We start from the raw sequence: 24,492 nt of genomic DNA, 5'->3' as shown, positions 1-24,492 counted from the left end.
AGGAATCCCTAGATTAAAAGATCACAGGCCACACCTAGAGTCTAATTTTGAATACTGATAGCATTGGTTGACCACTGACATTTGTTACCTTCCTGAAAAGAGAGTTCTGGTTGTCTTGTTCTTGCCCACGCTGGAGGTTCTGTTTGCTTTTAAGACTTTCTCTCTCATATATTTCACTACAATGTGTATGGTTGTAGATTAGTTGATATGTATCACATTCAGACCTTTGTGTGATCTCTCAATCTGAAGACTCATTTCTTCAATTCTGGAAAATTCTGAGCCACTTAAAAAATAGTGTATTCCCTCTACTTTTTCTCTTACTAGATACATGTTGAATCATTTCCTTTTACCTTATACTTCTTTAACCTCTTGTATTAGTTTCCCACTGCTGTTGTAACAAAGCATAAACTTAGTTGACTTTAAAAAACACAGATTTATTATTTTACAGTTCTGTAGGCCAGAAGTCTGAAATGAGTCTCACAGAGCTAAAATCAATGTTTTGCCAGGGCTGCCTTCCTTCTGGAGGCTCTAGGAGTGAATTCATTTCCTTGTCTTTTCCAGTTTTTAGAGGCTGCCTGCATTCTTTGATTCATGGTCCCATTTTTCCATCTTTAAAGCCAGCAACATTGGCAAGTCTTTTTCACACTGCCATCTCTCTGCTTCCCATGCTCTTCTCTCTCCTCTTTCACTTTTAAGAACCCCTATGATTACAATGGGTCTACCTGGATAATCCAGGATACTCTCCCTATATCAAGGTCTGCCAATTAGCCAATTTAATTCCATCTGCAACCTTAATTTACCCTTTCCATATGACATATTCACAGGTTCCAGACATTAGAATGTGGATATCCTTGGGGGACCATTATTCTGCCTAACATACCCCTCTTTCATATTTTCCATCCATTTATCTATGTCCTTAGTAATTCTTTCAGATCTGCTTTCCAGGTAAATTTTCTTCTCAATTATATTTAAACTATTGTCTAATCTGTCCACTGAGTTTTCAATTTCAGTGATTATATTTTTTGTTTCTCTAAGTTCTTTTTGGTTCTTTTAAGAAACCAATCTTTTTGGTTCTTTTCTTTTTTCTTTCTTTCTTTCTTTCACTCTTTCTTTCTTGTACTGTTCATCATTTTGGTTTCTAATATTTCTTTAATCTTTCATTAGTTGGAACTGTTAAAGCAAAACCAAAATGGAGACCACAGTTTGAATATATTCCTAGACCAAACACTCATAATCATGCAACCAAAACTTAAAACTGTCCTGATTTCCCCAAAATGCTCACTCTGACTTTAAACAAAAATTAAGATTTTTTCATGTCAGCATGACCTTAAAGCTTCCTAGACGTGGGGCACCTGGCTGGCTCGGTCAGTGGAACATGCCCCGACTCTTGATCTTGGAGTGGTGAATTTAAGCCCCACATTGGGCATAGAGCTTACTTAAGAAAAAACAAAACAAAACAAAAAACAAAAACTTCTTAGCTAGTCAGCTACAAAGTAAGCTTGCAACGAAAAGGAGTGTAATTTTCTAGTAACCAATCACAATAGAAAATGTACTCCCACATTTCATGCTTTATAAACTGAGCTGTAACTACTGAGATTCAAGTTTCTTAACTACTTTGGGTTGGAAGTTTCCCTATTCTCCAACAGTTTGTTCCTTGCTCAATAAAATATTCATATTAAGCAGAGCTTTCTGAATTTTCTTTTGATAGAACATATTTGTTTTACATTTCCTTTCAGATTGTTTTATTACATCTAGTTCTTGGTACGCTATTTTGCTACCTTTGTCTTAAGTGGTTTGTTTCCTCATGATTTGTAACTCTTGATGGTAAACTCATCTTCAGTAGGAGGTTATTTCATTGGGAGTTTCATGTGCTTGGGTTGTGAAGCTTCCTTACAAAGAAAATTGTCATTTGCCTCTGACATAGCCTTTGGATTTTTACCAGGTCCAGTCATTTCTTGTGTGTGTGTGTGTGTGTGTGTGTGTGTGTGTGTGTTAAGAATCCCACATCATATGAGTAGTGTAAATTTAGACTCCATACTAATATGTGACACAGGCTTGGTGTTTCAATTCCTTGCATATGACCTTTCCTCTCTACCGCTGGCCCCAAGTCTTTGGCTACCTTTTGTAGTCTGAGATAGAGGGAGTAGTAGATGGCCAACTCAGAGACATGTCAATCTGCAGTCTACTTGCTAATGATGTTAGAAGATAAATGATGAAAAGCTCATTAGGAAAAAAAAAAGATGAGAATCTGTATCTTTAGGTAATTTTGAGGTCATTTATTATAATCTTTAAACCAAGGTGAATTTTTTCCCCTATGTATCTTTTTTTTTAAGATTTTATTTATTTATTTGACAGAGAAAGACACAGCGAGAGCAGGAACACAAGCAGGGGGAGTGGGAGAGGAAGCAGGCTTCCCTCGGAGCAGGGAGCCCGATGTGGGGCTCGATTCCAGGACCCCGGGATCATGACCTGAGCCAAAGACAGATACTTGACTGAGCCACCCAGGCGCCACCCCACCATGTATCTTTGATCAGTGGTCATCCAAACTTACGGTTTTTTTAAATTTAAATTCAATTAGCCAACATATAGTACATCATTAGTTTTTGATGTACACTTCAATGATTCTTTAGTTGCAAATAATATATTAACATTTCCAGGGACACCATCCCATTATTTCTTATGTTACCCTATTTTATGTTTGAACAAAACCTGGTTACTGAAAAGTTTTTTTAAAAATCCAAATTTGCATTCTTGTAGCTTACACCACTGGTGTAATTTCAGCCCAGTAGAGATGAAGAATAAGTTAATTCTATCTTCTGCATCACACCTTTCAAATATTTCAAGATAATTATCATGTGTAATGGGGTAATGTTTAAAACTACTAAGCCTATGAAATTTTCAGTTCTCACTGTTCCTTCCAACACACATACATCTACCTCCTTGCAGCCCCAGAAATCAGTTTCCTCTGTAACCCTTCTGCTATTATAGACCTGGGGGAGGGCAAATGTTACCCCTATAAGAATATGACTTGTGGAAAATCTCTGCTGCAGTAGAAGGGGACGAAATCCTTCTTTTTCTGGCCTGATAGAATATGGGACAAAGGAGAGAAGAGGGAAGGGAGTAAGTGATAACATTCACACATGATCACACACACACATTGATTCTCTGCTGAAATCTGTGTGTGTGCATGCATATGTGTGTAGTTGGGAGGGGGCTAGGTAGGTTGAGAGAAATATCAAAAAAAAAAAAATGCCAAAAAAGCAGAGGAGGCTTATGCCCCATCACTCATTTGGGATCCAGGAAAGAGACTGCTATTCCCTGTGGCCCCAGACTGGTAAGTGGAAGCTGCAGAGTACAGAGTTGTTAGGCAGAGAGCGGGCCTGAGTTAACACTCCTGTATCTCCTTTGGCCCCCATGAGATATGGAAGGGAACCAGAAATTCCTCAGCTGGATGAAGCACCTCTGCAGTAGAGGCGGTGGGGTAGACGGTCAAGGCCAGATGGAGGCCCTGCGTGAAGCTCAGAGGGGTCTACAGCCACAGCAGTTGCAGAGGTAGAACCAAGCCAGTGAAGGAAAACTCTATCAGAGCCAAGACTCTAGCCAAGAATTGACCAGTGACAGACTTTAAGCAGTAGGTGCCATTAGAGCACCCAGCAACCAAGAGAAAAAGGACATCACCACGGAGACAAGAGAGGACTCACAGGGCCTGCACAGGCTGATCGGAGACCCCATTTTTCTCCACTGCCATGAGGTCACAAAAGCCCCCGAGTCTACAACTTTGAGAATCTAATGAAAGCTAAAAGACCCTTTGTCAGAAAAGGGTCAGCCTTTTTTTTTGTCAGCCAGAAAAATGTTCACATGCACTAAATTTTACATATAATTTCAAGGTTCACAAGCCATGGACTTTAGCTTAAGACCCTCTTCTCAGACTAAGTTAAAGAACCATATAAAAGAAGAGTGGCTTGTTTTGGGATACTCACTGGTTTTAGTGAAATAGTGATCACTATATTCTGCTCTAGTAGTCATCTGTTTAGGATTCCAGTTAAAAGTTTTGCTCAAGGTTGAGGTCAAACTTTACTGACCTAATGTTTTTGGAATTTACCTTTCCCCCCACCAAATTTTAGAAATAAGGAAAATGTTTGTGCATTTGCCAAATACTCCTTCTTTTCTCCATGATTCATGGCTATTACTAACTCTGGTTCGGAAATACATCTGCAGAGTCTTATGTTAACCTTTGATGAAAATCAGGCTTAGAGATGTAAAATCTCTTAAGTTAGTTGGGTGTTTTTTCTCTTTCCTTAATATTTGTTGGTATTCAATTCTCTTGGTCATTTTTGCTTATCTCCAATCAGCTTGATTATCTTACCTAATGGAAAAGACAAAAATCTCTTCCCCAAGGATGACTCTTTCTCTTTGTATGTATTCTATTCTGAATATATCAAGACATTATGGTGGGAAGAGTATCGACCTTGGAATTGGAAGACATAGATTCAAATCCTGGCTCCATCACATACTGACTGTTTAATTCTGAGGAAACCTCTTAAATTCTGAGTATTTGATCTCATCTCCAAAATGGGGATAATAATACCCCCTTTGTAGGTTTTTGGATGGTGATGAAAGAGATGGCATTTGAAAAAAATTAGTTCAGTGCTGGGCATTTCACAGGTACTGAGTAAATGTTCTCCTTCCTCATTTCAGCGTTATTCTCAAGCACTCACTTATTCTGGCCATTAACCTTCCTTTACTGTTCTTACAAGCTCATGCTACTCTTTTGTTTTTGTTCTTGTTTCTGAGTCCCTTCTTCTCTTGTTTGCATAAATCCACAGGAATATTTTATCTGTACTGGGGACACAGTGCACAGAGTCCAAGAGATTCCTAGTAGTCTATTAAATGGTTGAGATTTGGGGGGCGCCTGGGTGGCTCAGTGGGTTAAGCATCTGCCTTCAGCCTAGGTCATGATCCCTGGGTCCTGGGATCCAGCCCCAGGTCAGGCTCCCTGCTCAGTAGGGAGTCTGCTTCTCCCTATGCCTCTCCCCATCCCCCAATTGTGCTTTCTATCTCACTCACTCTCTCACATAAATAAATAAAATCTTTAAAAAATAAAAACTAAATTAATTAATTAAATAAGTGGTTGAGATTTGGGAAAAAGTTATTGGCTCCAAAATATAAAAAGAAAATTGAAAAATCAAAATTAATAAATATTTAATTAAATGTTAAATAACCTGAACATTGTCAGGTAGCCTATTCAACTCTTACATTATTATTATTTTTTAAGATTTTTTAATTTATTTGACAGAGAGAGACACAGTGAGAGAGGGAACACAAGCAGGGGGAATGGGAGAGGGAGAAGCAGGCTTCCCGCTGAGCAGGGAGCCTGATGATGGGGCCTCAATCCCAGGACCTTAGAACCATGACCTGAGCCAAAGGCAGATGCCCAAAAACTGAGCCACCCAGGTGCCCCCAACTCTTACATTATTATAAATAGCCCCACAGGTCTTTATTCACAATTCTGGAATCCAGAAAGTTCTGAAAATAAATTTTTTTTTTTTGGTTAGTTTGGGGTGAACTGATTTGACAGCACAACCTAAACTGAACTAACTTGAAAGCTGTTTATTATCTGTATTTATGCCTCTTAGTGTAAATATTCATACATTTTTTTTCTGCAGAAATAGAAATGTGTTTGATTATGAATACTGTCCCAAGCCCCTATGGAAGCATTATGTAATATATGGTATATGCAATCTATTATCATTCTAAAACCTGAAAAGTTCTGAATTCTAACAGTATATCTACTCAAGGGAATTAGATCAAGGATTTCATTCTTGTGTAAATAATATGTGAGAGAGGAGTTAAGTTTTCATATGTTTACTATAATGTGTGTGTGTGTGTGATTCCAACATTAAGTGAGATGCTGTAAAGTCTCTCTCAGTGGGTGGGAGAGAGAGCAAGAGAGAGAGCAGGAGCATGTGCAAGCATGGCCATGTGATTTTCCATAAGAATAGCACATTCTTTTTTTTTTTTTAAGATTTTATTTATTTATTTGAGAGAGAGACCGAGAGAGAGCATGAGCAGGGGTGGTGATGAGGGTGGAGGTGGGGTTGTGGGGAGAGGGAGAATCAGGCTCCTGCTGAGCAGGGAGCCATATGCGGGCCTGGATCCCAGGACCCCAGGACCCCAGGACCCTGCGGGATCATGACCTGAGCTGAAGGCAGCCGCTTAACTAACTGAGTCACCCAGGGGCCCTGAAAATTTCATTCTTTTAAAAGGACTTCTAATAAGTGCGTAAAAATTGGCCCAATATCCTTAGTCATCAGAGAAATGCAAATTAAGACCACAATGAGAGGGGCGCCTGGGTGGCTCAGTCGTTAAGTGTCTGCCTTCTGCTCAGGTCATGATCCCAGGGTCCTGGGATTGAGCCCTGCATTGGGCTCCCTGCTCCGCGGGAAGCCTTCTTCTCCCTCTTCCACTCCCCTTGCTTGTGTTCCTTCTCTCACTGTGTCTCTCTCTGTCAAATAAATAAATAAAATCTTAAAAAAAAAGACCACAATAAGATACCATTTTATACCCTCTAGAATGGTTAAAATAAAGAAGACATACAATAACCAATGTGTGGGGGACATGGAGAAGCTGAGAACTTTATACATTGCTGGTGAGAATGTAAAATGATGAAACCACTTTGAAAAACAATTTAAGTTCCTCAAAAAGTAAAAGATAAAACTATTTTTTTTAAAGATTTTATTTATTTATTTGAGAGAGCGAGAATGAGAGAGAGAGAGAGAGAGAGAGAGCACATGAGAGGGGGAAGGGTCAGAGGGAGAAGCAGACTCCCTGCTGAGCAGGGAGCCCGATGTGGGACTCGATCCTGGGACTCCAGGATCATGACCTGAGCCGAAGGCAGTCGCTTAACCGACTGAGCCACCCAGGCACCCAAAAGATAAAACTATTATACTACCTCACAATTCTACTCCTATGGACTGCCCAGGAGAGATTACAATATATCCACAGAAAGACTTGCACATGGATGTTCATAGTCAAAATTTGGAAACAACCTAAATGTCCATCAACCAGTGAAAGGATAGGTAAATGTGCTATATCCATATGATGAAATACTATTCACAGTCAAAGGAAATCAACTACAGACACATGCTATATCATGAATGAAACTCACAAACACTGTGCTAAGTGCAAGAAGCCAAACACAACAGACCATATATTGTATCATTCCATTTATATGAAATGTTCAAGAAAGGCAAGTCCATAAATACAGAAAGTAGATTAAGTGGTTTTCTGAGACTGGATGTGGAAAGTGGATTAGCTGTAAATGGGTGTGAAGGATTTTATTGGGGAGATGAAAATGTTCTAAGACTGATTTGTGGTATTGGTTATACCACAGTAAAGTTACCAACAATCACTGAATTGTACACTTGAAATAGGTGAATTTTATGGTATAAAAAAATACCTCAAAAAGTTGTTTTTGGAATGCCTGGGTGGCTCAGTTGGTTAAGCGTCTGCCTTCAGTTCAGGTTGTGATCCCAAGGTCCTTGGGCTCCTTGTTCAGTGGGGAGCCTGCTTCTCCCTCTGCCTGCCACTCCCCCTGCTTGTGCTCTCTCTCTCTCTGACCAATAAATACATAAAAAGTCTTAAAAAAAGTGGGTTTTTTTTGGTTTTTTTGTTTTTTAACTGGCTCTTAGTCTAAGAGAGAAAAGCAATTACAAGCTACAAGGTTTTCCTGGTATATTTTTCCTTAAACCCTCTAACCTCAGTTTCCCAATCTGCAAAATATTCTTGTGCAGGGGCCACACCAATCTTCTCTGTATTGTTTGCAATACAGAATATTCTTTTTTTTAAAGATTTTATTTATTTATTTGAGAGAGAGAGAGCGAGAGAGCCAGCACAAGCAGGGGGGAAGGGCAGAGGGAAAGGGAAAAACAGGCTCCCTGCAAACCAACCAACCAACCAACCAACCAACCAACCCCTGGGATCATGACCTGAGCTGAAGGGAGACACTTCACCGACTGAGCCACCCAGCTGCCCCCAGAGTATTCTTAATAATAGTACCTACCTCTCTAGGTTATCGTGATGATTAAATAAGATAAGCTTATGAAGCATTTAGCACAATTCCTGGACAAGGTAAGCAATAAATTAAGATTAGCTGTAGAAAGAAGTTTTGTGTTTCAATGGAAAACTATACATCACCTATAGCATACCCTTCAGGGCTCTCTGATTCTAGCCGTTTTTCTTGTCTTTCAGCTATTTTGCGATTTTTTTTTTAAGATTTTATTTATTTATTTGAGAGAGAGAGAGAGAGAGTGTGCGCGCATGAGGGAGGGGAGACTCCCCGCTGAGCCGGAAGTCCGATGAGGGACTCGATGCGGGACTCGATGCGGAACTCGATGCGGGACTCAATCCTGGGACTCCAGGATCTTGACCTGAGCCGAAGGCAGTTGCTTAACCAACTGAGCCACCCAGGCACCCTATTTTGCGACTCTTGAAAGTTGTAGGTAGCTGATAGATAGGTGAACTTTGTCCTGTCTGGTAGAGATGCAGTGAACTTCCTCCCTGTGGAAAAATCAATTTTGTCTCTATTTGCAATTCATTTCAACATTCCTTTATTCCATATAAATGTGTGTTCTTTTGAACTAGTTATTACATCTATTTGGTTCCCTTATATCATATAAGGAAAATAAAAATCTTAACACGTGTTCATTTTTATATCTGTGTGAGATTCATGATTTTGCTTTTTTCTGAAATTGTCTTTTAACAGTTTTGGAAGTTCCACCAAGATGCCCAATGGATTCACCTGACAGAGCCAGGTAACATTCATCAATCTCATGGGTGGTGTAAACCTGGGCACATCTTCTTTTGGCTTCCAGGGGTGAATTCAAAGAGGCAATAGGACTTTGGTGACTCTCCGTTTTTCCAAATTTTAATTTTGTTTTCTACTCATTTTGTTTTCAGTTTGTTTTAGCTGATAAATTATTCCTTATTAGAAATTTGGTTTAATGGTCTGACAATTTGATGATTCTGTAGATGGGTTAATGGTCAATAGATAGCTTGTCCCTGTTGGATGAAAAATGTCAGAGACTGATTTATTTATCTTTTCTGTTTGTGTGTTTGTTTATTTTGAGTTCAAATCAATGAAGAATTTATATCCACTGTGGACAGAACAAGTCCTTTATATGGACCATGGAGTTTTATAATTTTGTGTCTACTCTTAACCTATGGCTGAAATTTTAAAATTTAAGCTCAAAGTTCTATTTGCACTTATTTGTCTGTCATTGTATCTATAGTTCAGAAAGGTTTTTACCTCTCATTGTGTGAAAGTGAAATATTTTCTACCTCCAGATGGCATTACTAAATTTGATTATAAGGTCTCTTTAAGGATCTCTGTTCTGATTGGTTTGTAGAAATAAGCACATATATAAACTGAATATTCCTCATTTCAGAAAATAAGGAGGTTGAACTTCTAATACTTTCAATGTGCTAGATTTAAAAAGTATTCTTACAGAAACAGATACAGAATTGTTAAGAATTCAAGTTCACATGATTTAGGCAATTTTTTTGGCAAATTAGTCCAGTTTAGTATTTTTGACTTAATAAAAAGAATAGTTTTTTTGATTTATCAATGTAAGTGTAATACAAACTTATGTTTTTATTCTACTTAGATAAGTTCTTCCTAAATGTATACAGATATACTCCCCAAATAAGCTAACATTACTTCTACTTAATTTTTAAGGTTATGAAAAATATAGATTTGTGTTTAGTCAAATTGATTCATCATTCTGACAGTAATTATTTTATTATATTTATTGAAAATTGTATTTCAACAGTAACTGTGTTCTGTAGTATGTCAACTTGAAGAGGATTTGTGAGGGGGTTAGGTAACCTAAAGCTTTGGACTGACACTAAATCAAGTTAATGGATATTTATTGGATGTTTAGGTCATTTCTAAACTGAAACACCGATTACTAAACATAATTTTAAGTGTATATAGTTTTGCTTCTTCATTTTTGTTTTGTAATAAGAGCTAACATTTATTGAGTGCATAGTTCTGTAACATTTATGAGAATTACTTCATTCAATCCTCAAAACAACCTTATGAAACTGGAACTATTAGTCTTCTACTTTTTAACTTACCCAAGGTCACATAGTCAGTAAGAAGCAGAGTTGGAAGGTGAACCCTGGTAGTCTGACCCTGGAGAATGTGATCTTAACCATAAAGCTGTATTTTCTTCGTTTGGGCAGTACTACCACTAAGTAGGCTCTTGAAACCCCTTTGTAAGTTCCTCCCCTGGTTTGTTAGGGTAGGCCATATGTTTGGTTTTCTTTGTTTTTATTGAGGTGTAATTGACATATGACATTGTATTAGTTTCAGGTGTACAAAATAATGATTTGATATTTGATATATTGCAAAATGATTACCACCATAAGTCTAGTTAACATGTTAACATACATAGTTATAAAATTTTTTTCTTGTGATGAGAATTTTTAAGATCTATTCTCTGAGCAACTGTCACATTCGCAGTATGGCATTACTAACTATAGTGACCGTGCTGTACGTTACATCCCATGACATATTTATTTTATAACCGGAAGTTTTTGCCTTTTGACCCCCTTCACCCATTTCACGCTCCCTTGCTTCTTACTTTATATGCTATGAAAAGGCAGTATAGGCATGTTCATTTTTGCCACTTTGAGAAATTATAAAGTCAGTGATGCATATGGCCATAGAAAGCTGAGCTAATCTGCTAAAATGCTGAGGTGTGTCATTGCACACTCACACACTTCCGCTTTCACTTTGTGAGAAAGAAATAAGAAGCAGCCTCTGGGGTGCTGGGAGCCCTGTTCCTAGCCATTGGCCTCTGGGCCTGGGGTGAGAAGGGCATTCTCTCCAATATCTCGGCGCTGACAGATCTGGGAGGCCTCGACCTAGTGTGGCTGTTTGTAGTGGTTGGAGGCGTCATGTCGGTGCTGGGCTTTGCCAGCTGCATTGGGGCCCTCCGGGAGAACACCTTCCTGCTCAAGTTTTTCTCAGTGTTCCTCGGCTTCATCTTCTTCCTGGAGCTAGCAACAGGGATCCTGGCCTTCGTATTCAAGGACTGGATTCGAGACCAGCTCAATTTCTTCATCAACAACAATGTCAAGGCCTATCGGGACGACGTTGACCTCCAGAACCTCATTGACTTTGCTCAGGAATATTGGTCTTGCTGCGGAGCCCGAGGGCCTAATGACTGGAACCTCAATATCTATTTCAACTGCACTGACTTGAACCTGAGCCAGGAGCGCTGCAGGGTACCCTTCTCCTGCTGCGTCAGTGACCCTGCGGAAGATGTCCTCAACACCCAGTGTGGCTATGATGTCCTGCTCAAACTGGAGCTGAAGCAGCAGGGCTCCATCCACACCAAAGGCTGTGTGGGCCAGTCTGAGAAGTGGTTGCAGGACAACCTGATCGTTGTGGCTGGGGTCTTTGTGGGCATCACTCTCCTCCAGATCTTTGGTGTCTGCCTGGCCCAGAACCTTGTGAGTGACATCAAGGCAGTGAAGGCCAACTGGATCAAACATGAAGATGGCTACAAACTACTCAAATAAACAAAACCTTGAAAACCACTGGCTTATGCCCACCATCTCAGAGGTTCTGTCGGCTGCAGGGCCTCAGCTGTGCTGTCTGCCTGGGGCCTCGGCCTGGACCCACCCTGCCAACTTGTTTTCTTGGCCTGGATTGTGTATACATTGAGCCAACCTTTAAAACTTGGTATATTTCCCATAAAAGTCCAGATCCCCAGCATCTTGTGAAGAATGGCTGTCTGGCCACAGCGGCTCTTCGGTGGCATTCGCTCCTGGAATGTGCGCTTCCCGTTCTCTGAGGGACCTGCCTGGCCTGTTCTGCTCACTTAAGTGCCTTGCCTGCCTGACCCTGTAGGCTGGGAATTGGCCTCCTCCAACTCTGCAAGGTTTTCCCCTGCAAATGCTGCCAGGCTGCTATGGGCCTAACCTGGATCGAAGCCTGGGAGAGTGAAGAATGGGGAGGCTGGAGCCTGCCCGGAAGAGGCCACAGCCTGGGAAGGGTCTGGTCCTCCTGGGGGCTAAGATGGGTGCCACCGTGCGTGGGATGGAGATCAGGAAGGTTTTGGGCAGGAGGAAGCTGGAAGCCTGAGCTTGGCACCGGTGGGGATAGGGGGAACCAGGTTTGGGGGCCACTGATGGTTGGCTCCTAGGCTCACTTGGAATCTAGTTCAGTCTTCCCGGTGGCTTCCCGGTGGCTTCCCGGTGGCTTCCCGGTGGCTTCCCGGTGGCCTGGAGAGTTGCTTCCTGGCCACTAGAGGGCGCGCCAGCACAGCTTTACCTGGATCTGGCTTTCCTAGGGCAACCCCACCCAGGTACAGCCCCTGTGCCTGGTGTGTCCACCCTGCTTACTGGTTCTTTGGGTTTCAGGGAATTTACAAACTTCTAAAGGAGCAAACTGGCTCAGATTCGGGAAGTCTGGCTACTGTTCTCAGATCTGCACAAAGGGGTATGTGTGGAGTGAGCATTTGTGGATGAAAGGAGAGGTTTGGGCTAGTGCACAGATCGCTAACTTAGATGCCCTCAGGGCCAGGTGGGTTATAAAAATAAAGTAGGCCTTTGAGTTGTGAGGCCTTTGCAGTGAGACTCTAATTTTTCCCGCTAGTCCTGGAGATGGGATAGAGACATTTCTTTGTGACATTTTGCATGATTGAGTCTGAGTTGCTAATTGCAACTGGCCTTGAGTGGCAATAAGATGTGGTGGGGATTGTGGCAAAGCACAGATTCCCACCTGAAATTGGTGGCTGTCCTTCAGTTGTAGCTAATTGCTGTAAAGCGGGAATGCAGGTAGGTCTAATGCAAGAAATCTGGAGAAGCCAAAAAGCTAGATTTTTATGTGAAGTATTCTGATTTTTAAGTTGTTGGCAACTAATGAAAAAACATCTTAAACCCTGCTAGTCGAACAAAAGGTGTGGGGGCCAGCTGTGGCCCCCCTGCCACGGTAGATCCCTCTGGGACAGTCCCCCATGGGGGCCCGGGGCACTCCACCGTTCAGGAATGCTGGGAGCTGCTGCAGGTGGGCAGGGTGTGGGGCAGGCGCCTAGCATCGTGGCTCCCAGGTGCAGGCTGGGCGGTGTCCTCTGGTCTCTGAAAGACACAGGCTGTGGGTGGTCTCTACATGCTACAAATGCTACAATAAATGCAGCTCACAATATTGTGCAAAAAAAAAAAAAAAAAAAGAAGCAGCCTCTGATGTCCAAACTGATCTAACACTCACAGGCCATTTGTTCATTTTAAACAATCTTACAGAATACCAGCCTCAGACATGATTACCCTGAGACCATGATAGAATGGATAAAACAAGGCTGCTTCATAATTTTGTTTACTCACATATAAGATAACTATATAAAACCACAAAATACCAAATATCCCCTCTCTTGCTAAATGAATGACTATTACTCCTTATGCAGTCATTCCCTTGATTTCTGACAGTATTCAATTTTGGACAGAGCCTTGCTTCTTTATACTCTCTCCAAACCACCCAAGGGAAGACCAAATCCTATAACAGGTTCTTTGTAATTATCTCTCACTGAGATATTCCATGGTTACCTGTGATTTTTGTTCTGCCTTGTTGCAATGAGTAGTAAAGCTGACTTGTCTAACTACATGTATGTTTCTGGTGGTCTTTGGCAGAAGGGCCTTGACAAATGAAATGGTCATTTTCCCCACATTCCTGGCACTGCCATATCATCAACTACTGCTTTCTTCTTTGTTGGTCTAAGGTAAGTCCAAACAATTGAGCATCAAAATAAATATTGATAATAGTGGATTTAACTCTTTGAAAAACATAATGACCCATGAATATGTTCTGATATAAATGAATAAAATAAAAGGGAAAGCTCTACTTTACATTAGAGTGCCAATGAATAAGTGTAGAAGAATTGATGGAATTAGAAAAGGATGATTTTGTAAAGATCCCTGAATATGTAATTCATACAAGAATCATTATGTTTAGGAACGGGATAATTACATGGTCTCAAAGCATCTTTCTGCAAAACTCTTATTAATTATTAATTAATAAGCATGACATACCTGCTAATTATAACCTCTGATTAACTACTAATTTAATTAACTACTAATCAACAAATTCATTTAACTACTCGTTAATAGTTGTATCATCAGTAAAGGGACAAATTGACGTTGTGCCCTTCCTTGATGTGCTGAGAAGAACCCAGTATCGCTTCTGGGGTATTCCTGCAAAAAATGCATAAATTATAAGTAAATATTAGACAAATACAAATTGAGGGACAATCCTCAAAAAATAACTGGCAGTACTCTTCACAAATGTCAAGATCATGAAAGACAAGGAGATTGAGAAACTGTTCCAGATTGAAGGAGACTGAAGCTAAATGCAGTGTATTTCTGGGCTTAATCCTGCATCTATAAAAGACATTATTGGGACCAAAGGAAAAATTTGAATAGGGCTTGTAAATTAGATGGGAATCTTGGATTGATGTTAATTTTCTGATGTTGATGGTTGTACTGTGATTGTATAGGAGAGCGTCCTCATTTTTAGGAAATATGTACTGAAATATTCAGGGTTAATGGGTCATGAATTCTGCAACTGTTTCTCAATGATTTAGAAATATCCACAATTGAGGAATCCCAGTGACATGTACACAGGAGGTCTTTGTACAATTTTTGTAATTTTTATGTGAACTTACCTCATTTTTTTTTTAAGAGGAAGAAAGGAAGAAAAAGCAAAAGTAAGTCTAGACGTTCTGCATGTGTCCTCTTTCCTTTAAGCCAGAACTGAATCATGGGGTATTGACCTCCAGGAGAGGGCGGCAGATCTCTTGGTTATGTGGTTGGAGCCTTTGGTCATAATCAGTTATTATTTCTTTTTAATATTAGCATGGTCACATTTTTACTTGTTAAATTTGAATCTAGCATCTTCTGGGCTCCAACTGGGGATCCATATCACTGATCTATGTAGTTTAATTAATATACAGATGTTTAGGACTTACTCAAGATTTATTGAATCTCTTTACTTGGCATTCTTGATATGTTCTTGGTGTATTCTTACAAAAATCTTGGTATATTCATGATATATAAAGTCAGGATTATTATATGTTATGTCTCAATATTTTTTCCTTTTTCTTTCAAGATTCTATTTGTTTGACACAGAGAGAGTGAGAGCACAAGCAGTGGGAGTGGCAGGTAGAGGGAGAAACAGGCTGCCGGCTGAGCAGGGAGCCTGACTTAGGGCTCGATCCCAGGACTCCAAGATCATGACCCGGGCTGAAGGAAGACACTTAACTGACTGAGCCACACAGATTCCCTTCAATATTTTTTCTTTGTAAAAAGGGTGTTCAGCCATTTTTATAAATTAGATGTAATGTTCACTGTCTTCTTTGAAAATAGAGTTAATCGTATTTATAATTACTTTGTCTAAAGCTTTTCTTAGATTGACTTTATTTTATTTTTTTAAAAAAGATTTTATTTATTTATTTTTAGAGAGATCACACAAGTGGGGTGGGGTGGGGTGGAGTAGGGAACAGCAGAGGGAGAGGGAGAAGCAGACATCCTGCTGAGCAGGGAGCCCAATGCAAGGCTCGATCCCAGGACCCTGGGATCATGACCTGAGCCAAAGACAGACACTTAACCAACTGAGTCACCCAGGTGCCCTTAGATTGACTTTATTATCTTGGTTTGCATGCCATAGAAAAAACCAAATTTCCTTATCATTTTGCATATTTCTTGTAATGATTTCTTATCTGCTCTTCCATTTTTTAAAATTGTCAGTAATAAGCTAGTAGGCTAACTACAACCATTTAAAATTTTTTGTCATATACAGGGGCGCCTGCCTGGCTAAGTCAGGTAAGTGTCCAACTCTTGATCTCATGGTCAAGAGTTTGAGCCCATTGTTGTTAAAAAAAATGGCTAAGATGGTAGATTTGGGGCACCTGGGTGGTTCAGTTGGTTAGCGTCTGACTCTTGATTTCAGCTTGGGTCATGATCTCAAGGTTGTGAGATCAAGCCCTGAGGCAGGCCCTGTTCTGGGCATGAAGCCTGCTTAAGATTCTCTCTCTCTCTCTCCCACTCTAAAAAAATTTTTTTTGTCATATACAGATAGTTTTTTATTTGATGCTTCCCTGAAAGATTTTCAATCAACTATAAGCCAGAGTACTTCATCTTCAACCAAGGAATGTTTCAGAATTCTGTGGGAAAGGACTATGCCAGATACTTTGGGGTACAGGTTTCTTATGGCATCACTTAATTTGAGACCATACTAGTGGACTGAGCCAGGATTTCTGGAACTCTAGAGAAGACAATAGGTTCATAAGACTGCTAGCCCAAGATCCACTGAAACAAGAATTAATTACATAGGACTGATGAATTGATGAGGGATGATTACTGTTTTTGCTTAAACTATTATTGATATTTTCATAATGTTCTATTTTCTGGATATTTAAGGAAGCCCTTTTTCTTTCCTCTTAAGCTAGCTATAACTCATAACAATTTAACAATTATAACTCTGCTTTTTTTCAGACTCTGCTTTTGTACACCAAAATGAAACATTTGTGAATGATAGCTCATTCTCTTTGCCTGGAGCCCTCTAAAATTTGGAAACTTTTATCAAATATTCTTAATTTCATGACAATATAATTATCATATTTTCATGACAATATAATTATTGGCATAGATTCAGTAAGAATCTGTCCTCCTTTTTACCAGGACATAATTGGAAACACTGGGTGTGCAACCAAGGCCTTGCCTGGAGTGTTATATTTGGGAATGATACTCCTTTAATCAGATATGGCCAGACACATCTAAGGACCTAGGTTGACTTTATGGAGCCAATGCTTACAAACCCTTCCAGGAAAATTGGTTGGTATCTGGCTTACAAAGTTCTCAGCTTCTGGTGGGTAAGGTCACTTTCTTGTCAGACCCGGGAATCTTAGGGTATTTGGAGAACTTCAAGAAGAGACAAATTCACCGAATGGCTACCACAGCTTAATTCAGGTGTTGAGTTCTTGGTGTGACTATCTAACCTCAGAGGCTTTTAAAAGTCAAATTTGAGATTTTTGGGGGAAGCCTTTCAACAAAGCAAGTTTAAGGAGGCCTAAGTGGCAAATTATCACTCTTGTTGCACGAGTGTAAATAGTGAAGTTAGAGACCAGCCTTATCTGCAATCAAGAATAATCTTCCTTTGTCCCCTGAAACAAATAATACATTATATGTTAATTTAAAAAATAAAAAATAAAAAAATAAAAAAATAATAATCTTCCTTTGAGATTATTTTTGATCAAAAGAGATATTATAGAAAAAAATGTGTACTTCAATGAGAAATTATGCATTGTCTAGGATAACAGTTCCCAGCTCTCTGATAAGAGCCCTGTTCATTGTCTCTGGGCTATTTATCAACTTTTTAAAATTGCAGGTAACTGATGAATATTGCCAATGACAAAAACCAAACAATTAAGAAGATTGATTTTATTTAGGGGGCACCTGGGTGGCTCAGTCGTTACGCATCTGCCTTCAGCTCAGGTCATGATCCCAGGGTCCTGGGATTGAGCCCCGCATCAGGTTCCCTGCTCAGCAGGAAGCCTGCTTCTCCCTCTCCCACTCCCCCTGCTTGTGTTCTTGCTCTTGCTGTCTCTCTCTCTCTGTCAAATAAATAAATAAAATCTTAAAAAAGAAGAAAGATTGATTTTATTTAGGCTGCTACAGTAAGGAGATCACCCAGATCTATAGATCAGTATCTCGGCAGGGTAGTATTGCCTTAGACTTTTAATAGGGTGAAGTGGACAAGTTATAGGTGGAATGATTTACAGTTGGGAGTATTTCACAATCAGAAGTCTCAGTCAGGTCAGCCGCTCCCTCTGGGCCTCGGTCCTCCACCCGTGTCCGCCAGAGCCTGTTCGCGTCGACTGACCAGAGTCCGCGAATTCTCCGCTCCGAGCCGGTCCGCACTGTCCCGATCCCAGCTTTCTATCCTTTGAAAACACTAAGAATAATGTCCCTGCATCAGTTTTTACTAGAGCCAATCACCTGTCATGCCTGGAACAGGGATTGTACCCAGATTGCTCTTAGCCCCAATAATCATGAAGTCCACATCTATAAGAAGAACGGGAGCCAGTGGGGGAAAGCTCATGAACTCAAGGAGCACAACGGACACATTACAGGTATCGACTGGCTCCCAAGAGTGACCACATCGTCACTTGTGGGGCAGACCGCAATGCCTATGTCTGGAGTCAGAAAGATGGTGTCTGGAAGCCAACCCTGGTGATCCTGAGAATTAATCGTGCAGCGACTTTTGTCAAGTGGTCCTTGCTAGAGAACAAATTTGCTGTGGGAAGTGGAGCGCGACTCATTTCTGTTTGTTACTTTGAGTCTGAAAATGACTGGTGGGTAAGCAAGCACATTAAAAAGCCAATTCGATCCACGGTCCTCAGCTTGGATTGGCATCCCAACAATGTTTTGCTGGCAGCAGGATCATGTGATTTCAAATGCAGAGTGTTTCTGCCTACATTAAAGAAGTGGATGAAAAGCCAGCCAGTGCGCCCTGGGGCAGCAAGATGCCTTTTGGTCAGCTGATGTCAGAGTTTGGTGGCAGCGGCACTGGTGGCTGGGTACATGGGGTCAGCTTCTCTGCCAGTGGGAGCCGCCTGGCCTGGGTCAGCCACGACAGCACCGTATCCGTTGCTGATGCCTCAAAAAGTGTGCAGGTCTCAACTCTGAAAACAGAGTTCCTGCCCCTTCTGAGTGTGTCGTTTGTCTCAGAGACTAGTGTTGTAGCTGCGGGCCATGACTGCTGCCCAATGCTCTTCAACTACAATGACCGTGGCTGCTTGACCTTCGTCTCCAAACTAGACATTCCCAAACAGAGCATCCAGCGCAACATGTCTGCCATGGAGCGCTTCCGCAACATGGACAAGAGGGCCACGACTGAGGACCGCAACACAGCCTTGGAGACGCTGCGCCAGAATAGCATCACTCAGGTGTCTATTTATGAGGTGGACAAGCAAGATTGTCGCAAATTTTGCACTACTGGCATCGATGGAGCCATGACAGTTTGGGATTTCAAGACCTTAGAGTCTTCCATCCAGGGCCTCCGGATAATGTGAAGCTGAGTGAGCCTCCCAGATCCAGCATGACAAATGGACAGACTGACAGACTGACAAATGCACTGACGCAGCCCCGCCGTGTGCATGGTGGTGAGGAGAGCCAACCGCCAGGAGACACTGAAGACAGGTTTTGCACAAATATCGTTTGTGTGTTTTTGTTTGAATATAACTGGTGACAGTGTTGGTTTTTTAAAAGCAGCCGTGATTTGGGTTTTTCTGTTTTTTGTTTTTGCTATTTCATTCCATTCTTGACCAAAGCTTCTCTTTAAGTAGTATATTATGGAAAATTGTCACACTAACTTAAAGGAAAGGGTGGGAGACATGTCCATTGTCTGCTAAACAAATAAAAATACTGAATGTGTAAAAAAAAAAAAAAAGAAGAAGTCTCAGTCAGTTAAATAGGAAATGTTTAGCTCTGTCTCTGGTTTGTTTTAGGGGATAAACAGCTCTAATTTCGGTTAATCATTCATGTGACAAAAAACTGGAATTTGGAGGATCTGTGTCTTGCCTTGCTGGTGGGTTCAGGCAAAAGGGGAAATGTTTGTTTGGTCTTGTCACAAGTAAACAAGGGAGGCACCTGTAAGGCCTACAGGAGTCATGAGAAAGAATGGACAGTGAGTGAGTCTTATCTAAGTCATTCAGGGAAAGGTGGTTCTTTTCTATCAGCCATTTCCGGAACACAAAAGGGTGGTGGGATCTCAGAAAGCAAAGTATTGGGGAGATTTCTTAACTGTTGGTGTTTTCTGGGAACACAGGGCTCAGGTAAAATTCAACATTGTCAATGTGCAAACTCTGCCATGTCCTGTAGAGTTCCAGTGGACTTATAACCTCCATTTGCAATTCAGTATCTTCACTCTATATAAATCTGTGCTTCTTGACTTTTCCTTTGAACCAGTTATAACATTTGTCTGGTTCTCTCATAATGTATGAGTTCAATCAATTCTTCAATATGTATTCCTTTTTTTTTTTAAGATTTTATTTATTTATTTGACAGAGAGAGCGATAGTGAGAGAGGGAACATAAGCAGGGGGAGTGGGAGAGGGAGAAGCAGGCTTCCCGCTGAGCAGGGAGCCCAATGTGGGGCTTGATCCCAGGGCACTGGGATCATGACCTGAGCCGAAGCCAGATGCTTAACGACTGAGCCACCCAGGTGCCCCAATATGTATTTCTTTTTATATTTGTATGAGAGTCATGATTTTGCCTCTTTCTAAAAACTGTCTTTAAACAGTACGATCCAGGGGTGCCTGGGTGGCTCAGTCGTTAAGCGTCTGCCTTCAGCTCAGGTCATGATCCCAGAGTCCTGGGATTGAGCCCCACATCGGGCTCCCTGCTCCGAGGGAAGCCTGCTTCTCCCTCTCCCACTTCCCCTGCTTGGGTTCCCTCTCTAGCTGTCTCTCTCTCTAGCTGTCTCTCTCTCTGTCAAATAAAATCTTAAAAAAAAATAAACAGTATGATCCATATAGCTTATTCAGATTCCACCAGTTAAACATGCGTTCATTTGTGTGTGTGTGTGTGTGTGTGTGTGTGTGTGTGTGTGTGTGAACAAGTCAGTTTCTAAGGGTCCCAGTGAGAGGCCAGGGGATCATGAGAGCTGTGGAAAGTCCAAAGGCTGGTGGTGGCTACAGTGAAGACTGACATCCAGAGGTTAAGCGTTATCAGATAGAGTGCGGTGGGATGAATCCTTTGGTGGAGATCATTCTGGATTCAGAGTCTAGAGCTTAGTTTATTCAAGAATTATTCAAGAATTATTATTTCTGCATTCCTTGGCAATATTAAAACATAAGAGTAAGAGTTAGACATAATTGGGTTCAAAATGGTTCTATCATTTACTTGCTGTGTGATCCTGGGGAAGGATCTTAACTTCCTTCTACCTGAACCCTGTCCTTATCTGCAAACTGGGAATAATGTTAACACCTACCTCATAGAGTTGTGAGGATAAAATAACATAATGGATGTCATAGACTTGGCATATAGAAAGTACTCGGGGGATGCCTGGGTGGCTCAGTTGGTTAAGTGTCTGTCTTCAGCGCAGGCCCTGACCCCAGGGTCCTGGGAGTCCCACATTGGGCTCCTTGCTCTGCGGGGAGCCTGCTTCTCCTTCTGCCTGCCGCTCCCCCTGCTCGTGTTCTCTCTCTCTCCCCTGACAAAAAAAAAAGTACTCAGTAAATGAGGGCTATTGTTAAAATAACTTTTCTAGGGGTGCCTGGGTGGCTCAGTCGCTTGGGCTTTTGCCTTCAGCTCAGATCATGGTCCCAGGGTCCTGGGATCAAGCCTCGTGTTGGGCTTCTTGCTCAGTGAAAAGCCTGCTTCTCCCTCTCCCCACCCTCCTGCTTGTGCTCTCTCTCTCTCAAATAAATAAATAAATAAAATCTTTTAAAAAAATAACTTTTCTATGTCCAAACCAAAGAAAGGCCTAAACTAACAATCTTTCATGAAAACTATAGAAGCCACCACATCTCTATTTTACTTCAGACCTATTAATACTCAGACATCAGAGTTCTTGCTCAACAAGGACAGATGGAATAATAGTTCATGAGCTTGTCAACTTCAACAGTAGGTCAATGATGAAAACCACAGGTGCATGTTGATATGTGTTCTTTGGTTGGTTGGTTGGTTTTTGCAACTTTCATATTTCTTTTCATGTAACTTTGTTTTTTTTTAAAGTAGGCCCCACGCCCAGTGTGGAGCCCCATGTGGGGCCCAGTGTGGGGCTTGAACTCACGACCCTGAGATCAAGACCTAAGTTGAGATCAAGAGTCAGACACCTAACTGAATGAGCCACCCAGGCACCCCTCATGTAACTGTTTTTTAATAAAGGCAATTCACTAAGTCTATGAATATAATTTTATTTGTAGGTTTTTATAGGCCTGTTCACATTTACAAATCATCTGACAATGTGTCCAAAATTTAGTCAGGAAAATATGGATAATGTAGTATCCGTAGTATGCTCTTTTGCCAAATCCTAAGGTAACCAATCTCAGAAGGGTCTGAGTAGGGTCCCCACTAGAGGGCGGTATGGATCTCCCAAAGGACTGACAAACACAAACACTTCAGGTCTTCCTTTCAGCTTTACACATCACTAAGGACCTGTTAATTCAGGATTGCTAAAAATGAGGCATTTGTAAACTAAAATTTGCACATTACTCAATGTCCTCCAGAATCCAATTTGGCATTCTACTATGATCCTGCAGCCTGTGAGACAGTCACAAAATCCTACCTGCAAGCAGACATGGGGCTTGTTGGGATTCTTTCAATTTCCGGGGCTTTTTCTTATCAGAGCAACAGCAGCATTGGTCTGAGGTGGTTGAATTGCTATTCATGCTCTTTAATAAACTGCTAGCTTTGTTTCATCATCATCGTCTATTTAAAATCACATGGATTGTTTGATTCTCCCCTTCAGGGTGTTGTGATGCATTTGCATCAAAAGTAATTTCACTTTGTGTTTCAGGTGTCTATCTTATTGTTAAAGTGGACATATACAAATTCCCTCAAAATCTGCTTGTGACAGTGCATTGGTGATGTTCTTTCAGAGAATAGAAGCTAAATAATTTATAATATCAAGACAAGTGTTGTAAAAGTATTACCTATTTTAAAGTTTATAGGGCATTGTTTTATAATTAAATGGGTAAACTCACAGTCTCTCATATGGTATATAGTAAGTATGTAGTGAGCAATTCTAGCAATAACTTTTCTGCAACTTTTAATTTTGTTCCTTTTTAATTCTATATTACCACCAGTTCTTTTTCAAGTAAGGCCGTATACATAGGTGAGTAAAATAGTTTTTATGATCAAAGCCATTTGAAAGTTTCTGTTTTAAACCCTTTGAATGGATTATAAATGTTTACCCCTACAATCCTTAAACATTACACAATAGCATCAAAATAATCAATATGGGACTTCTTTCCAATTTCTCACCTTGTTCATCTAAGGATCCTGGCTGTCCAGATCTGCTTCTATAATTGTAGTGCTTGTCTATCATGTTTCATCCCAGCCTCCCCGTATGAATACATCAGTATGAATCCCAGGACATATCTCATCATTATATGATTATCTGTTTCTTGGCTGGCACAAGTGTCACTTTCTCAGAGAGGCCTTCCTAGAACATCCTGTTAATCTGTGTGTCACTCTCTGTCCTATTACCCTGTTTTATTTTCTTTGGAGTAATTATCAGTATATGAAATCAGCAGTTTGTTACTTGAGAAGATCAGCCGCCTCCTATCTGTCTTACTTGTTTATCCCCAGCTCTTAGATAAAATGTCTACCACATAAATAAGCAGTTAGTAAAGATTGGATACATGAGTAAATGAATGCTTCACTCATTTCATTCATTCCATGGTGCTGTTCTGGGGACCAGATGACTTGATGGTCCATAGAAGCAGAAGTTCTCCTTTGAGCCTGATGGCATGCCCCATGTACATAATATCTGAATTCCCATCTTCTATCGAGGATCTCTGAGTTGGTCTGACTGGTGAATGTTTCATATAGTTAGGGATGGTAGAAACTGTGTCTGACCTGAAGTCGTGGGTGATTTCCAAATCAAGGAAGCGTGCAGAGCTGACAGGTGAGTGGGGAGCTGCAGTCCGTGGGCTCCTGGTGAGTCATATGATGGTGGAGGAGGGCCAGGGACAGACATTGATGAAAACTGAGTATATGGAGTCAGGAGTCGGAGAGTCAGGGAGATGGCAGCAGGGAGCAGGGGAATGAGAGAATAAGCAGGAAGGAAGTGGTAGGCTCAGAGAATTGTGTGGTGGGGTATTTATTTTTTGTTATTGTTTAGCAACTTTATTGAGATATAATTTACATACCACAAAATTCACATATTTAAAGTATATAGTTCCATGGTTTTTAGTATATTTACAGAGTTATGCAATCATCACCAGTCTAATTTTAGGACATTTTTATCATCTCCCAAAGAAATCCTATACCCCTTAGTGTCATTCCTCATTCACCTGCCCTTTTCTCCGCCAAGTGCTAGGCTACCACTAATCTACTTCCTGTTCCTATAGATTAGCATATTCTGGACATTTCATTCAAGTGAGATTATATAATATGTGGTCTTTTGTGTCTGGCTTTTCTCTTACTTAGCATAATGTTTTCAAGGTTCATCCATGTTGTAGCATGTATGAGTGCTTCATTTTTTTTTATAGGCAAGTAATAATATTTCATTGTGTGGATATAAAAAATGTTATTTATCTGTTCATCAGTTAATAGACATTTGGGTTGCTTTAGCCATTTTGAATAATGTTGCTATGAACATTCGCACACAAGTTTTTGTGTGGACATATGTTTTCATTTCTCTGGGGCATGTATCTAGGAGTGGAATTGCTGGGTTATAGGGTTACTCTATGTTCAACACTTT

The 24,492-nt window shown here is 40.7% G+C and overlaps 2 protein-coding genes and 1 pseudogene across 6 annotated transcripts in view; all 3 read left to right on the top strand.

Moving 5' to 3' along the window:
• Window positions 1-24,492, top strand: part of ABCC5 (ATP binding cassette subfamily C member 5) — a 174,009-nt gene that overhangs the window by 21,543 nt on the left and 127,974 nt on the right. For all 4 annotated transcript variants that reach the window (XM_027587198.2, XM_027587196.2, XM_027587200.2 and 1 more), the window contains exon 2: window positions 8,765-8,813. In XM_027587198.2, the coding sequence (XP_027442999.1) occupies window positions 8,791-8,813 (23 nt within the window). In that variant the 5' untranslated portion in view covers window positions 8,765-8,790. The remainder of the gene's footprint in view (window positions 1-8,764; window positions 8,814-24,492) is intronic.
• On the top strand, window positions 10,479-11,622 carry LOC113917347 (tetraspanin-17-like). The gene is made up of 2 exons (XM_035728936.1): window positions 10,479-10,524; window positions 10,823-11,622. The coding sequence occupies exons 1-2, from the start codon at window positions 10,479-10,481 to the stop codon at window positions 11,587-11,589; spliced, it is 813 nt and encodes a 270-aa protein (XP_035584829.1). The 3' UTR covers window positions 11,590-11,622.
• Window positions 17,735-19,510, top strand: LOC113918610 (annotated as a pseudogene). Its single transcript, XR_003518623.2, has one exon. The product of XR_003518623.2 is annotated as an actin-related protein 2/3 complex subunit 1A-like (transcript).

The sequence above is a fragment of the Zalophus californianus genome, chromosome 1 (assembly GCF_009762305.2).
Source record: "Zalophus californianus isolate mZalCal1 chromosome 1, mZalCal1.pri.v2, whole genome shotgun sequence".
Lineage (NCBI taxonomy): Eukaryota > Metazoa > Chordata > Mammalia > Carnivora > Otariidae > Zalophus > Zalophus californianus.
Note: the sequence above shows the minus strand (reverse complement) of the source record. Positions and strands in the feature narration are given on the sequence as shown.

Excerpts from the sequence above, each read along its gene's own strand:
- LOC113917347 (XM_035728936.1), top strand. The coding sequence starts at position 10,479 with ATGAGAATTTTTAAGATCTATTCTCTGAGCAACTGTCACATTCGCA. Across the intron at positions 10,525-10,822 it reads GAGCAACTGTCACATTCGCA|CCTCTGGGGTGCTGGGAGCC; the intron begins GTATGGCATTAC and ends AATAAGAAGCAG.